Source organism: Bombus pyrosoma, linkage group LG10, assembly GCF_014825855.1.
Source record: "Bombus pyrosoma isolate SC7728 linkage group LG10, ASM1482585v1, whole genome shotgun sequence".
Classification (NCBI taxonomy): domain Eukaryota; kingdom Metazoa; phylum Arthropoda; class Insecta; order Hymenoptera; family Apidae; genus Bombus; species Bombus pyrosoma.
This window is the reverse complement of record NC_057779.1, coordinates 9,132,777-9,148,557: the sequence shown is the minus strand read 5'-3', so window position 1 is coordinate 9,148,557 and position 15,781 is coordinate 9,132,777. Positions and strand designations below refer to the sequence as shown.

General features: G+C 56.7%; 1 protein-coding gene across 5 annotated transcripts; it reads left to right on the top strand.

Moving 5' to 3' along the window:
• The first annotated feature begins 157 nt into the window (after positions 1-157).
• Positions 158-11,200, top strand: LOC122571625 (transcription factor GATA-6-like). Of its 5 annotated transcripts, none has more exons than XM_043735628.1 (8): positions 158-288; positions 4,563-5,041; positions 5,102-5,843; positions 6,292-6,840; positions 7,217-7,342; positions 8,748-8,894; positions 9,505-9,815; positions 9,885-11,200. In XM_043735628.1, exons 2-8 carry the CDS (start codon positions 4,569-4,571, stop codon positions 9,976-9,978), a joined length of 2,442 nt encoding a protein of 813 aa, XP_043591563.1. In that variant the 5' UTR covers positions 158-288; positions 4,563-4,568; the 3' UTR covers positions 9,979-11,200. The 5 variants fall into 5 exon arrangements, with proteins under 5 accessions (XP_043591563.1, XP_043591566.1, XP_043591564.1 ...); XM_043735627.1 differs by lacking the exon at positions 158-288 and adding an exon at positions 2,804-4,130 and having other exon boundaries at positions 8,748-8,883; positions 9,491-9,815; XM_043735631.1 differs by lacking the exon at positions 9,505-9,815 and having other exon boundaries at positions 8,748-8,883.
• The last annotated feature ends 4,581 nt before the right edge of the window (positions 11,201-15,781 follow it).

Genomic DNA, 15,781 nt, shown 5'->3' with positions numbered 1-15,781 from the left:
CGCGCGTGCTTTCCCTCTCCAACGTTTGCTCGAATCGAAGCTTCGGTACGACGCTACCAGGCGGCAGCCGACCCGAATCGTCGTAGGCACACCTTGGCAGCGCACCTGTGTCAAGCCGCGCTTTCGCCACCTTCGCTGTCGAATCGTAGCCGCGTCTGTCCCGCGAGTCGACCATCGACCGTCGACGCGACACAAATCAGAGCTTCATCGATATCGTTCGCCAAACCGACTACCTGTATCACGGAACCTCGTTCACGCGAAACGTTTCTCTCACGTTCTCCTACCACGGTAAGTTCAGTCTTCGTCCTTTAATTTTCCCGCTTCGATCTTCGTCCGTTTCGTTCTCGCTTCCGCCTGTAGCCGCCTTCTTTTCTTTTCTTTTCTTTTCTTTTCTTTTCTTTCTCTCGTCTGCTATTCTCTTTCTTTCGGCCGTTTTCTTCCGTACGCTGGTTCGTCGGTCGCGCGTTACCTCGTGCTAATAACCGCGACGGAAGGGAGCGCGCACCAGCACGTAGAAAGGGAAAAGGAAAATCGCGAGAGAAAACGCGTGAAAACCGGTCGGTCGCGTGGCTCGGAATACCGTTTGACGATCGGGCGAACGGGAAATTTCGTGCCGAAAGTACCGCGGATCGAAACACGGCGCTATAATACGCGGAGTATGGGACGTTGCTGGATGGAGGAGCGTGGCGCGGCGTGGTGAGACGGAGCGAGTCGTGGCAACTCGAGACACAAGGCGGATAGAACGATATTTGGAAAGACGTAACTCGCGGTCTGTTTTGGTAGCGCGTGCACGATCCAGCCCGATCGGAACGAAACACTTGTGTTTTACGTTCCGAGTGGATCGACGACACTTGTGACTCGGCGGATCGTCCGATTCCTCGGCTAGCACGGCCACGGAGACTGGAAGAGGTCGTCGGGTCGAATCCTTCTGCTCGATTCGGGGGGGCAACGAGACGCGAGAAAACCGGCGGTCACGAGTGCCAGCCGTCTCGACGAAGTCTACCGCGAAACTATACGATATCGAGACGAGATACCCCTGTGCGCAGATATTTTATTAATCGTTAAGCACATAGCCGTCGTAAGATAATGGAATAATATCGGGCAACAGCGACGATAATGCTGTTTGTCGCTCGAGCGTTAATTATTGGTCTCGGGAGTCGCGTGGTCGTGGACGGAACGGCGCGCATTGTCCACGGAAACGCGCGACCTGTTCGTTGTCGAAATTCGGGACGCGTTCGCGTTGCTGTTGCCGTTTACGCGGAAACGCGGCGACGCGAGCGGGGCACGGAGGCGAGCGCGAGGCGAGCGCGAGAGCGAGAGCGAGAACGAGCGGTGTTTATTCGTTGAAACCGACAGACACGGCTCGCTCGTTGTAAATTATTACGGTAATTGGCGTTGTAAAACGCGGGATCGCGCGCCACGGAGCCGTTCCGATGGATCACGCGTTATCGCGCGGTCGAGCGAATCGCGTCGTAAAAAGATTTAGACGCTGCTCGCGTTCCGCGACGATTCGAGACGCGAAGGGACGAGACACCGCGCCGCAGCCGCTAAATCCATCGTCAAACTCGATTTCGTTAGAAGAGCAGAGAGCAGAGCAGCGAGAAACGCGTCGCCCGAATCGAATTAGGAGCTCGATGGCGAGATGGAAAGTTACGGGAACCGCGATACTCGATTCGAGGAAACGCGATTGCGTAACGCGATCGGGACGGGTACGCGTCAACCCTCGGCGCGTGCGCCAGCCGCTCTTGCCACTCGGACATCGTCATCGCGTTCCAACGAAATGAAAAAAAATTTCATTTCTTACGCGATCGCGTACGCGCCTTTTCGATATCGTTTCGTTCGCGCGAGCACGTACGCACCCACACCGGCTCACCTGGGATTTTCATTTACGCCGATAAGAATTTCCTACTCGACTGATAAAGAAAATGGCCTCGTCGTGTTCGCGATTCCAGTCGTGACGCAACCCTGTGCGTCGTCTTTCCCAGCCGTCGTACTCCCGAAAAAACGGAAGAAAAAACAAGGAGAACCGCGTGCACGTGGCGCGCGATCAACTCGTACCATCCACCGACCGAGCTTACCCGGCTTTACGGCCACAGCAATTCGCCACCCCGTCCACATCCTCTTTTTCGTTCGCTTTCGTTTCTCACTCGTCTCAGCGTTCGTCGGATGCGGCGATTCCAGGATCTCGAGGTCGCACGACACGTCGATGTATCCGCGCGTAACGATCGAACGACGACGACGACGACAACGACGACGACTCGGACCGGAGATGCTAACTCGAAAAGGAGAGTGGCGCGGTGACGGCCGACGATCGGCCAGCTTCGAGACGTCCTCGCGAAACTCGACCGCGGAACTAGAGACACGGCCCTACGCCTTCCTGGCGAACCCGACGACTGAAATTATCATTTTAGCTGATATACTAGCTAATGTAAGGATGCAGTTTTATCTCTTATTATCATGGGAAACGAGATAAATCGCGATAGTGTCGTTTATTTTGACAACGGCGTGCCTCTTGCCGATGGCTCGACATCCCCATCGGTGGCCGCCGCGCGGCCACATCCACGCGTCCGCGTTCTTCTACGCGTCGCGTCACCCTCCGTTCGTGCAGCCTGCGTTCGTTCGGCCTTTCGTTTCGTCGTCCTCGTCTTCGTCGTCGTCGTTCGCCCAACGAAGATCGCGTCCGATCGTTTCGCGTTTCGCCTCGCCGTTTCGCTTTTCGGCCGAAACGCGCTCGATCGAAACGCCGTCGAAAACGGAGAGGATCGTGACTCGTTCGTTATTCCTTATCGTTCGTTATCAACGATATAACGCGAAACGATCTGCTCGTTTCCTTCGTTCTCCGATAAACGACGAATTTTTCGATTTCGCTGGAGATACGCGGCGAGACTGGATGGAAAATTTCTCGCCAAGCCGGTGGCTGGTGTCCCTCGACCGACGCCATCGACCACCTTTCGCGGATCACGGAGAAAAAAGAGCAAAGGCGGAATAGAAGAGGTGCGACGAGTCATTTTTCAAGCGCCGTTATCGCGATCGAGCCGGCCCGAGAACGTTTTTCGATTTTTATCTCGATTCTCCGATTAATCCGTATCTATGGCGAAACGCGAGACGTCGATCGCCGTCACGTATGCCTCGCTCATGGATTTTTTTCCTCCACGTCATGCGGCCAACGCTTCCTGCCCGAGAAACTCGCCGATCCTTTCGCCTAGCGAATCGTTACCTTCCCGATGACGCTGCTTTCTTTGCGAAGATGAATCAGTGCTCGAGGGTCGATGACGCGACAACCGCGGCTGATTCGTCGTTTGTCATGGACGATGACGGTCGTACTTTCGGCGGCCCGAACGAAAGACGCGGGGGACAAAGGGGAAAGACGAAACGTTGGTGGACGGAGGACGGGAGAGAAAAAAACAGAGAGAGGAAGAGGGAGAGGGAGGAAGCGGCGATAAGCAGCGGGTGCGAATGATTCACCGTGAGCATCCTACCAATACCGGGTAGCGAGTACCGAGATCCGAGTACGTACCGATTCCGTGACAACAAAATGGCGTTGACAACGATGGCCGACGAGAAGGGCGAGGAGCGCCGGGGCACGCACGAACACCTCTCGCGATCCCCTCGTGCGCCGGCTCCCTCCGCCCCAACCCCTCGTGACAAGGCGTTATCTCGCCCGTGAGCTAGCGAGCGGCCGCTCGTTATCGACGAACAAACAAACGGACCCCTCCGTTACCTCTTTTCCACTCGATAGCCAGAGATTCTCGGTGCTCGTCTTTCTCCTCTCTTTCGCCAGTTTTCCGTGAAAAGAGAGAAAAGTAGAAACTTTGCTCGGCGGCGGCGCGACGGTTCGCTGTCGCTCGGTGAATTCGCTCGATCGTTTTTAGCGAAACGAGCGCAGCCGTCACGGGGGTGCGCCGCACAGTGCACGCGTAACGTTTATCCGACGTCGACGCGTTCGCGTTCGCGCGCGATTTCGATTTCTCTCGGAAGGTAGTGGAGTCGGGCTGGTTAACGCGGCAGTCCGTGCAAACGGAAGGAGCATCGGCGGCGAGCGAGAGCCCGCCGTCCAAGAGACAGAGCGCAGAGAGCAGAGAGCAGAGGGAGAGAGAGAGAGAGAGAGAGAGAAAGAGAGAGAGAGAGAGGTACGGTCGCGTGCTCGGTCCGGAAGTCGAAAGTTTGACATCGTCGAAGGGAAGTGTGACGCGAGTCAGGGCAAACAGCCGTTCGCCGGTTTTTTCTCGAGACGGACGAGGCGCGCCGTCCGTCCCTTTCTTCTCCTGCCGCTCTTCTTCCTGTCGAAGCCCGTTCTCTCGCGTTGTTCTCGACGCGACCACGACGTGCCGACCGACCGAATTTCTTAGTTCTCCTTCGCGGTTCGCCTTCTCGAAACGCGTGTCTGAAGAGTCGTGCCTCGCCGCCGCACTACGGCCGACAGTGATCGTTCGCCCGAGGACGACGACGACGACGACGACGGCGAACGACAGTCGTCCGCGCGTTGGTTCGGCAAGCGCGCCGTCCGCTTCGCCCTCGTTGCGTAGTTCCACTGGAAAGATTCGATGCGTTGGTGTTCGCAGGTCGCGATGAAGGAGACGTTGTCGAAGCAGGAGGTTAAACGCGAATGGGAGGACGGTCGAGCGGAAGAGGATTCGCCGCGAGTGGCAACGGCGGACGAGCGATCCGTCGACAGTTCCAGGTCGGTGATCACCGCGAGAAGGCACGTGCGCACCATCACCACGGCCGGACACATCACCGAGACCGTGGCCGAACCCGAAGCAGACTCGCAGCACCATCGTCGATCGGTCGACGATCAAGCTCAGCAATGCAGATCGCGCTCGTATCAGGACGAGCAACAGCAACAGCAACAGGACCAAGGCTGCAAGCTGAGTATCCTGCAAATTGCACATACCGAGGCGGAGATGCAACAACAGCAGCAGCAGCACGCTCGTTCTCGCGAGCAGTCTCTCGTCTACATGACGAGCAACGGACAGGAGGTGCGGGTGCAGGTGTCGGAGACGGTGGATCCGTCCGTGCTGACGGTGAAGGACACGGTCAGGTAAGCGAAAACGCGTGGTTGCGTCTGTCAATCGTTCAACGACTTTCAACGATTCGAAAGGTACGAAACGCCGGAGCCGGAGAGAACGGACGCGGATCGCATGTACGCTGGATACTCGGCGGACGGACAGCAGCAACAGATGCGAAGGGACAATCACGCCATCGCGATCCAGGCGGTGCAGGAGAGGCGCGTGGTTCAGTCGGCCGGCGGCAATCAGAGGTACAGTCCGCGGGAGGGAGGCGGCCAGTCGAGCGGCGGAAACGGATCGACGACGGTCGCGAGGTCGTATCACCAGGGCTCGTCGCCGGTACTGGTCGCGACCAGCGAGGAATACGAGGGCGGTGGCGGCATGGCCGAGACGAACGTCGGGGTGCAGCTCGATTCACCCGCGCCACCGTCTTACTCTCCGCCGATCGGCGGCGACGGCGGTATCCGCGCGACCTCGGCTTCCGTGGGTCACCAGCAACCGGGCCAGCAGCATCAAATGGTCACGGGATACGTGAACACCGGTGGGGTGAGCATCAAGTACGAGACCGAGGCGGCGAACGTGGCCGCGACGAACGCGGTGGTGGCAGCAGCGGCGGCGGCCGTCGGTGCCGCGGTCCCGGTCGACGGTATCAAGGTGTCGAGCACGTACACCACGCTCGAGACGGTGCCGATTCCCCCGTCGCAAGCCGTCCAGTACCAGCAGTACATATCCGCCAGCGAGACGTTTCAACAAGCACCGACCTACAGCTACACGAAACCCGGTGATCAAGTGATCTTCGCGTATCCGTCTCAACTGTCGTCGCGAGTGCCCGGGGTAAGTAAGCTCGGCTCGATACTTTTCTTCGTCGTCTATCGTACCGGCGATTTCTTCGTCCGTCTGTCTATTTGCCTAGCGTTGCGATATCGTCGCGTGTTGTAACGCGATATTATTACGAAAAACGTATAAAAGCAACGAAATAACGATAAACAACTACGAATTGTATTGGGTTGACAACTAGATGATCGCGGATTTTGTCATTAGATGGTATTGACAAAATTCGTAATCGCTTAATTGCCAACGTAATAGTTACGATCGACGTTCGTTTACTCGGTGGAGTCGTTCGTAGTCGTGATTTTGAGAGAGAGAGAGAGAGAGAAATAAAGAAAAAAGAACGAAGAGTGGCGGAAAGACACGAAGCACGAAGAGTCGCACCGAATCTAACGTACGTGCGAACGATTGATATTTCTGTTAAACGAGATTAGTAATGCGATCGGTCATTTAGGTCGAGTCCCCTGGAAGCGCGTACATGAAGGGCGACCCGACGCTGGCGTCCTCGCTGGGAGGGTCGCGCGGCGTGCCGCCTCTTCACTACGAGCAGCCAGGCTCGCCGGGATCTCAGGTGACGCTGTACGGGACCGGGGCCGGATCGTACTCTTACACGAAGCCAAACACCGCCAGCGAGTACTGGTCGGCCGCCGGAACTCCATCTCCGCCCGCGTTCGATTGCGTGCCGAGCTATCAGAACGTGGCGGCGATCTCCGTCGGTGACGCGGCCAACATTCAGCTGTACTCGGGAGGAGCGTACAGCGTGTCGACCGGAAGCACCACGGCTCCGTCCCCGTGGCCGAACCTGCCGTTGACCAACGAGGACGGTTTCGACGGAACCATCATGACCGCCGATCCAAAGGAGTGCTTCGGTTGCGGCAATCCAACGTCCAGCTGGAAGAGAGACGAAACCGGCCGTTTCTACTGTCATAGTTGCATCTACAAGATGAACGGAATAAACAGGTCGTCCATGAGATGCGGCAAACCCAAACAAACCGTCGCCACGGTAAAACATCTCGCATCTATTCGTGCGATTGCCCGATCTTGCCTCTTCCACTTCGTCGTCTCCTTCTCCCTCTGCCTCTTCCTCTTCCTTTTCTTCTTCTTCTTCTTCTTCTTCTTTCTCTTCTCCCTCTACCCCTCCGCCTCCTCCTCCTCCTCCTCCTCCTCCTTCTCCTCCTTGTTCGTTCGTTGGCAAGCGTCGTCCGCGAAAAAAAGAATCGGCGTTATCTGTTACCGAGAGCAAACAATCGCGCCGAGGCTCACGCCGGTTGTTGTTTACTCTAGTTTCTACGTCTCGAACGTTCCCATTTTCGCGTTCTCGAGTCCACGCGAATACTCCACCGCTCCGTCATTTCTCGTCCCCCGTTTTCTCGTTCTAGGCCGGTGTACGAAGGACGGGGGTTCAGTGCGCCAATTGCAGGACCAGCAACACGACCTTGTGGCGACGGAACAACAACGGCGAGCCGGTGTGCAACGCTTGCGGCCTCTACTACAAGCTACACAACGTAAGTGTTCGAACGGTTGACGCGCGTCCGTCCAACGTCGATAACGTTTTCGAAGGATTTCGTCGATCGGTGCTCCTTCTCTCCTCCGCCGTGCATCGCGAGCCACCGATTGCGAAACGCGACGACGATTCCTCGTCGGCCGACGAATTTCGTCTCCCAATTCGAGCCGATTCTCTCTCTTTGTTTGTACAACTGCCGCGACCCATCGCCGCGAATTACTTTCGAAGCGAAAGCGCGTCTTTGTCAGTGTGGCGCGGAAACGAAGGAAAGCAACGGGGGAACCAGCGGAATCTCGTTGTAAAATCTCGCAAAAGGATCCCGATGCTCTTCGTTAATCCGGTGGCACGTAACGATCGCGCGTCGGTACGACATTCTGTGTCATCGCTGGATCGGCGTAAAACCATCGACGAGGAACCATCGCTGTTACACCGATCTAACGACGCGAGTTAGCTCCCGAGAATTTCCCAGGCCTTCGAACATGACACCCTCGTTCCACGCGCCTATTCGCAAATCCAGATTCGCTAGTAGCGACGTCATCGATAGAATCTGCCGCTTCTTTTACGACCCACGGTCGATACGTAAGAAAATCGCATTTTTCGACTGTTCCATCGAGTTCCTTTCTCTTCCTTTTTCTTCTTTCTTTGCTTTTCCTACGTATAATCGATCTAATATTTTATCACCTATATCGTTGGGAAAATTGAATGCCAGAAGTGGTTCTTTGCTGCCGGATTCTCTACCAAATAGTAAAGTTCGTTGTTATTACCTTGGAAGGGAGGGCGGGAGGGGGAGTGGTGAAGGAGAGCACACGCGCGCGATGTCGTCGATTCGTCGAAACTCGAAATCTTGGCCAAGAATCGAGAGCGAAACGCGGTCACCGTTCGTGATCCCGGTTGCCCGTTGATTACTTTTCTTACGCAACGCGACGCTCCTCGCGTGGCCTTTATCTCGTCGTACTCGCCGGCCGACTCGTCTTCCCCCGATTCTCCGATAATCGTTCCGAAAACATCTCGAAAACGCCAAGATCTGAAATAGGTGCATCGATCGTACACGCGTGTTACATACGTGTACGCGATACGTCGTTACGAAATCACGAGTGCCGTGTTTCAGCGCACCTCGAGTGGTCCCGCCTCGGGAACTTGTGTTCGTTCGGCGTTCCGCGTCTCCGAAACCTTGACTGTTATCCGCGATGCATCACCGATGGTGCGTCGCGGCGCGTCCTTAATCGACTTTGATCCCACGAGCCGATCGACCGCGCAACCGTCTTATCGGTGATTTTAACGAGATCGTAAACGCCGATACGGCCGGCCGTTTATTATCACGTTTCGACGAGTTCCAGTAATTTCGTGTTCGCGTTCGTCGCGGATAAACTTGTTAAGTCTTGTTTTTTCTTTTTGTCTTTGCGCAGGTGAACAGGCCACTGAGCATGAAGAAGGAGGGGATACAGACGAGGAAAAGGAAACCGAAGAATCATTCGGGAATGAGCGGAAACTTGGCGGGACCGAGCGGCATGCACAAGACCGAGATTAAGTCTAACTTACTCGGTGAGTCTTCGGTGAGCAAGTTTGTCATTAAATTCCTTTTCCGTTCGCTTTTCCCCCAACGCGTCTATTTGTCTATCTCGAGACGTGTACGGCTGGTGTACCTACGGATCGGACGAATCGTCGTTTCTCGGATTTCGTCCGTTCCTCGTAACTCGCCCTCTCTCCCTCTCTCTATCTCTCTTCTCTCTCTCTCTTTCTCTTTCTCGTTATATATATATATATATATATATGTACATATGTGTGTATACGATAGGGTCTCGTTGATGGAAGTACGATTTGGAGCAAAAATGATAGGTACGCGCGAATCGAAAAGGTACGACGATGATAAAATGCGTAGCATCACGTAGTACGTAGTCTCATGGCGGACCTTGAACGATTCGAAATTCGAGTCCCGGATCGGGAGTAAAGTCCGACATGGAGCGACACCGCGCCGCGTTGCGAACAAACAAGTCGGATGACCGATCGAGATAAAAAAATTCGCCGCTCGTTCTAAATGGAGGGAGGAGAGGGCGAAGGGAGCAGCGCGAATAGAGACGAGCGTAACCGAGCGGAGAGGAGCGAACGTGAAGGTAACGTTTCGAATCGTTGGTCTCTTTTCACGTTCCAGTGGACTCGCTGCAGTTGAACGTGTATGGGAGCGGTGGTAGTGGTAACGGGGGTGGGATAGTGGCCGATACGGAGGCGAAGCAAGAGGCCGAGAGCGAGGCAGCGACCGGGGCAGGTACAGATGGCGGTGGTGCCGGTACAGAAACCGGGGATCGGGCGGAGAACGAGAACGGAAGCGGTAACGCGTCGGGTGGGAACGGAGGATCCGACGAACGTCGTTCACCCCTAGGTACACCGACTACGGGGCGATCGAGGCACGCGAGCCACGCGCACTCGCCCCTCGCTTTACCTACCGCCGCAGTTCTCAATCGACAGACTACCCTTACGTAAGTGCGACGACTCGCCTCTTTCAGTTACAGCGACGCTAACCTTTGACTCGTTTTTTTATATTTTAGCGTGCCACCGCTAGAGCCAATCGTTAGCCAAACCGGTGGCGATCTCCTCTCGGTTATAACTTCCACCACGGCTATCCACGCCGAAAGATCGTAAGGAGGACGAGAACGAGAAGTACGAGAAGAAGATAAATAACGCGGTAGAGAAGATCGTGCGGAAGGCGCCAACTAGTGCGACACGAGTGCCGCTTCTGCCAACGCGGTGACTGGAGAACGTCTGGGACGCAGCAACCAACTTCTTTACCGACCGAAGGTTCTCGGGCGTGTCACGGAAACGTCGTCGGCTTTCTCGTTCTCGGTCACGTTCTCGTCGACGAAATACGAAATGCTACGCGAATCGCCGTGTACCTGCGATTTTGGATTTCTTTTCTGTTTCCGGGCGAGAAACGATATCGTCTCGCCGTCTGCCTCTCCCTCCCTCCCTCTCTCTCTCTCACTCTCTCTCTCTATCTCTCTCTGTATCTCTCTACAAATTCTTTCTATTTATTTTTATTTGTAAAACAATTATCAAAATCGAGCCGATCGCGCGTTCGACTCGACTCGACTCGACTCGACTCGACTTGACTCGGTTGCGAAGTTGGAACACACGCTCGAAATGCGCGCGATCTTACCGACGAATTTGATTTTACCGATCGTGCTCGACCGTACCGACGGATGCGTCGCCACTTCGTCGGACGATTTCGCCCTCTGTACGAGCAGGGGAGAAACACGAGACCGCCTGGGATGGCCGTGTTTTTCTCTCGCTTCTCGACCCTCCTGTTCGTCGGCTTCTTCGCCTCGGACGCCTTTGTTCTTGGTGTTGGCCGAGTCCGCGAACGCTGCGAAAATTTTGTCCGTGGCGCGTTCGATCTGACGCGTTCCTTTGTAAATGTAAATACACGGCGTACCGATCGCAGCTGCTTTCGTTTGCGTACACCTACGTACGCGCGCGATGTATATACGCGATACACCGGCGTGCCAGCGCGCGTACGTGTTTGGTACGTATAGTATATGACGCGTCCGTGTACTCGCGAGAGAAACGAGTACACGTAGGTGTGCAGCGAGGCGAATTCTCCCACAAAGGGTAATATACGCGTGTTCGGACGTTGACCAAAGCGTCGACGCGCGAGCCGAAAATTGCCAAGGAATAATAATGGAAGCGCGAAACGTAGGGAAAAGAAAAAGAGAAACGTATTTATTTGCTGGCACGTCGAGAAGCGCGCCACGACTCGTACGGCCGCGTAACGACAACAGTCGCGCGTGCCTTACGAAACCATCTTCGTTCGTTTTGTAAATTGTAAAGGTCTGTGTAAAAAGCTTGAATAAAAGAAAATCGACCCGATCTTGGTCGGATGCGGGGATTTCGATGGAAACGCGTTCCGAAATGGTAGTAAATGGTTTAGAGCGGCGCAAAGCGGTAACGACTGGTGAAAACCTTGAAAGAAACGCACGAAAGAAGGATGCGAGACGAGGACGAGCGGTCCACGAAACGGCGAGGATCGGCATCGCCAGCAAGAGCAAAAGGAAAGAGCGCGCGCGCGCGATCGAGCGGCTGGCCGCTCGGGAAGGCGAAATGGAAGGCAGGCAAACGAGGAGGCCGCAGCCGGGGGGATCGGGGAATTCACGGAGCCGAGGGGGGAGGCGGGGGGCCGTGAGTCCATCAGCCTAAAGAGTGGCTATCGTGCCTGCTAAGGGCTATTCCATGTTAGCCGCTCTCGGCGAGTTCTTTTTTTCTTTTTTCCTCCTTTTTATTCCCCTCCTGGACTTTTTGTGAGGCGCAAACGTGGCGCCGCCCTCGAGATCCCTTCTCGCGCGGGGAAATACCGCAAGCTTTGTCGTCGTCGTCGTCGTCGTCGTCGTCGTCGTCATCATCGTCGTCGTCATCGTCGTCGTCGTCGTCGTCGTCGTCGTCGTCGTCGTCGTCGTCGTCGTCGTCGCGAACTGCCAACGTTTCTCTTCTATTCGATAATCGTCGTCCCGTCGGCTCGACGGAGATGCCGAGTTCGTTGGATTCTCGTTTCTCCGTTCGATGCGATGGTCGTCGAAGGTGAAACGACGCGTACGGAAATATAGCCGGGCGCGAACTCATTCTAAACAGAAGGGGCAAGGAGAGGAACGTACGGGTTCTCGCGCGGTCGGATCGCTTGGAATTTAAGGGATGCGCCCGACGTTTCCCTATCGGCGCGGCGCCAACCGGTGTGCGTCTTATCGCGAGTCGTACAGCACACCACCGTTACTTCGACTTTGAGCCGCAGCGTTCGACTTTCGAGTTTTTGTCTGGCAGGAATTCTTTCTACGCGGTAGGATGCATCTCGACGAGGATATGGAAGAGGACGGAACGGTGACGATCGTCGATCGACCACGGGTCGCTCGAATCCGTAGGAAGCAGCCGAGCAGGCGCGAGAACAGACGCGTTGCCATAAATAAGCGCGAAGCGCAACAAATTAGATCGTTGGCGATCCCGCGTGGAACATCGCTTAGCCCGATCGGCGCGTTTGCGATATTTCACGGCCGAGGCACGAGCACGTAAGTTAAGCCTCGTCTCGGCGTGTTCAGGCCTTTCTCCCTTCTCTCCGTTCTCGCCATATTTTCTCGCTTTCCGGTCCTCTGCTTCGTCGTGGCTACTCTGGCGCGCCACGTCGTTACACGGTAGGTGGTGCGCGCGCGATACGCTCGACCGAGAGAGCGCGTTTTCCTCGTAACCGCGCGTCCTCCGATTCGAATCGCCGTCTCGCGGACGCGCGTGCTGCGTCTCTTTCGCCGAGTAGCGTCTCGACGTTTCGTCCGCGGATAGCGCGGTGATCGTCGCCCAGCCGGCGGTCAGCCTGCGGCTTCGCTTCGACTCGCAGCGGACGCGATCGCGAGTGACCGCGCACCGAGAACCGGACGATACGTCGCGCGATCCTCCTCGAATTTTCTTATTTTTCAGCGAGGCGACTCGTTCGCCCACAGGGCTATTACAGAACCTACGGCCGATCCTGAGCATCCACGAACGCGTGCGTGTACGTGCGTACACGTGTACCTACACGCGTGGAAACAACCGCGTACCAGCGACCCGGTTTCCAGGAAGACGGCGAAAGGGGGACCGAGACGAGACGAGCCGAGCCGAGCCAAGACGGGCCAGGCCGACGGGACGGGGCGAGGAGAGGCGCGCGTTTCGAGACGGTCACAGGGAGAAGGAGCGGGAAACGCGGACCAACGACGATTAGATTAGAGAAGAGACCGCACCGCGTTCCCGGTCCTTCGCCGGCGACCAATTCACCCGGGGTGATCGAGATTCCCGCAAAGTCGTTCTCTCTTCGACCGACCTCGTCCTCGTCCTTGCGGCTTTCGTGCGATCGTTTCGTCGACTCGCGCGACTCGCGTTCGTCGGATCGCCTCGCGGTAACAGGCCCCGCGAGAACAGATAGGCACGAGACAGCGCAACGCCGGCCCAGCCACGACTTATAATTCGTAGGATGCATTATTTTCAAATCGAGTGTGATTTAGTGCGCGGTGACGCGCGCTCGCGCACCAACGTCGATATGTAAATGCGTTAATGCTTAATGCGTGTCGGTTGATTTATTGTCGCGCGATCACGGCTACGCGAGTGAAAGGCGTTCTGCCTGCCACGGACGCTCTCGCTTCGTCGTCTCGAGAAACGCGAGTCGTTCGAACGCGTACGGAAAAGCTTTGCCAATCGGCCGAGATCGTTTTCCACGTCGAACGACGAACCAGCGGACGGTGGTCGCGAGACGAAACGCAGGGTGGCCACCCCGCAACGCACGACCACGGTAGACGCGCAACGACTGCTCGCCGCTGCTGCTGCTGCACCCTCCAATTTTCCGATCGGCGCCACACCTATCTATCTCCGTCGTTACTTAATGGCACGCTCTACCACTCGTATTTTATCCCTACGTCCCGACGAGATAATCGGGACCTTCGTTACGCCGGTTACGACCGATTCTCTACCGTCTCCGACCGAACGCTCCAACAAATCGAACGGAGTACCGGCGATTAACGCGCCACGCGGGTTCCGCTGAGTGGCAACGCAGGTCCTGCCGCCTTTCGACCAGCGTCTCGCCTTTGTTTTCGTCCTTCGACGAATCCTGTCGAATTTATCGGACGGACAAGAGACCCGTTCGACGAACCGACCAACCGCGCCGCGGTTTCACGAATTTCCGAAATTCGAGGGTCCATCGAGAAGAGGCGACCGCGAGCGAAGGGGCGCGACCCGTTTTCGCAAGGTTGATGGAAATCGGCGAAACGGAGGAGCGGGGCGAGAAAAGTCGAGCGACCACACCGAACGACGCGCGTTCACGAGGCGACCGTTTTTCTTGGAAGAGGACGCTCGCTGGTACGGACGAGATAATTTTCGCCCGAGCCGGCGAGCCGGCGGTCGCCATCGGGCGTGGATCGCGCGTCGGTACCTTGGTCGCCTGGCAGGAAATTTCGCGGGGTCGCGTCGATTTCCTCCCTCGAGTCGGAATCAACATGGAAGAAACAGCGGCGCGCGTCGAAACGAATCGAGCGGACGTTCGTCGAGTTCGCAGACCGCGTCAATGGCTGCGCGTTTTCTTCTTCTACGTCTTCGATTCGTAGCTGGAGCGGGGTTGCTTCGACATTTTCGCCGGCGAGACGACGCACAGGGAGGACGACGACGGTGGTAAAATATCGTAAAATTTGGCACGCTCGTCGGACAGAGGAGGCTCGGAACGAACGTGCGGAGAAAATGCGTGAACGAGATGCCCGAAGATCGATACGGGTCGAACGATCGGCTCGGATGACGCGAGCGACGGTTCGACTAATCCTAGAAATGGAAAAGTCGGGTATCCGTGTGCCGGAGGGAAAACGCGGGTGCGTGCAAAAGGGCGCGATACGGCGAGGTTAGGGAAGAGAGCAGGCGAGGGCGATGGAAGCGAGACAGAGGGTCCGTGCGAGTGGTCAACATCGGCCGACGACGGATACGGATAGGGGTAAAAGATAGGGGCAAGGGGCGAGGTACGAGGGGTTTCGGCCGAGGGTCAGCCTGGATGCGAACTTCCGGCGTCGCGATAAGCATCGCACTCGCAGGGGTTCCTACCTGACACGCTACGTCCGGTTTTCCTATAGGGGGATCGGTAAGTGGCGCAAAATAGGCGCGTGCTCCGTCGCTTTCCGCTCTCGGACTCGCGTCCCCGTATTTTCCGTGGACACGACGCGCCCACGAGGGTATTCGATCGGCTCTGGAAAATTGCGATCGCTGTTGGAAAACGCGACTCACCGTCGACTCGCGGATAGCCGATCGATACGTGTTTCTCGGACGATCGGACGATCGAGGAGAAACGACGGCGGAGACGGACGACGACGAAGGGTGGAGGACGCGCGAGCCGTGGTCGTGGCGAAGGGGAGAGGTTGGCGCGTAGGTTCGTAAGCGAGTACCGCGCGGCGAAGCAACGCGGATTTCCGAAGATACGGGAGAAGTACGATCCGGTCGCGGACACGGCTTATCCGGGCTCGATCTGGTCGGACATTATAGGGCTGGAGAAGGCGGTGGTAGGGAAGCAGAGAGAAAGGGAGAAAAGAGTGGAAGAGAGAGAGAGAGGTCGGAGCAGCCTGGAATAAAAAGGATTTTATGAAAATTGCTCGGTGGCCGATGCGCCGCGGCGTGTCGGCTGGCCGATCGGTCGTTCGGTCGTTCGACGCCCTTCGTGCTCGTGGGCGTCGAGACTCCGCCTCCCAGGAGCCGGCACGATACGCCGCCTCGGACCGCCTCTCGGTCTGCCTGGGACGCGCGTTCCTCGCCGTGGCTGCCGTGGTCGCGTGCGTTCGCTTCGCGATTTTCATCCCTACCACGCGCCTCCAACCTCCGTCTCGTTCTCTTCCGTTTCGGAAGGCTCGCGCCGTTTCCTTCGCCTTTGCACAGTCTCGTGACTCTCGGCCAAGAGCCGGACAACCTGGAC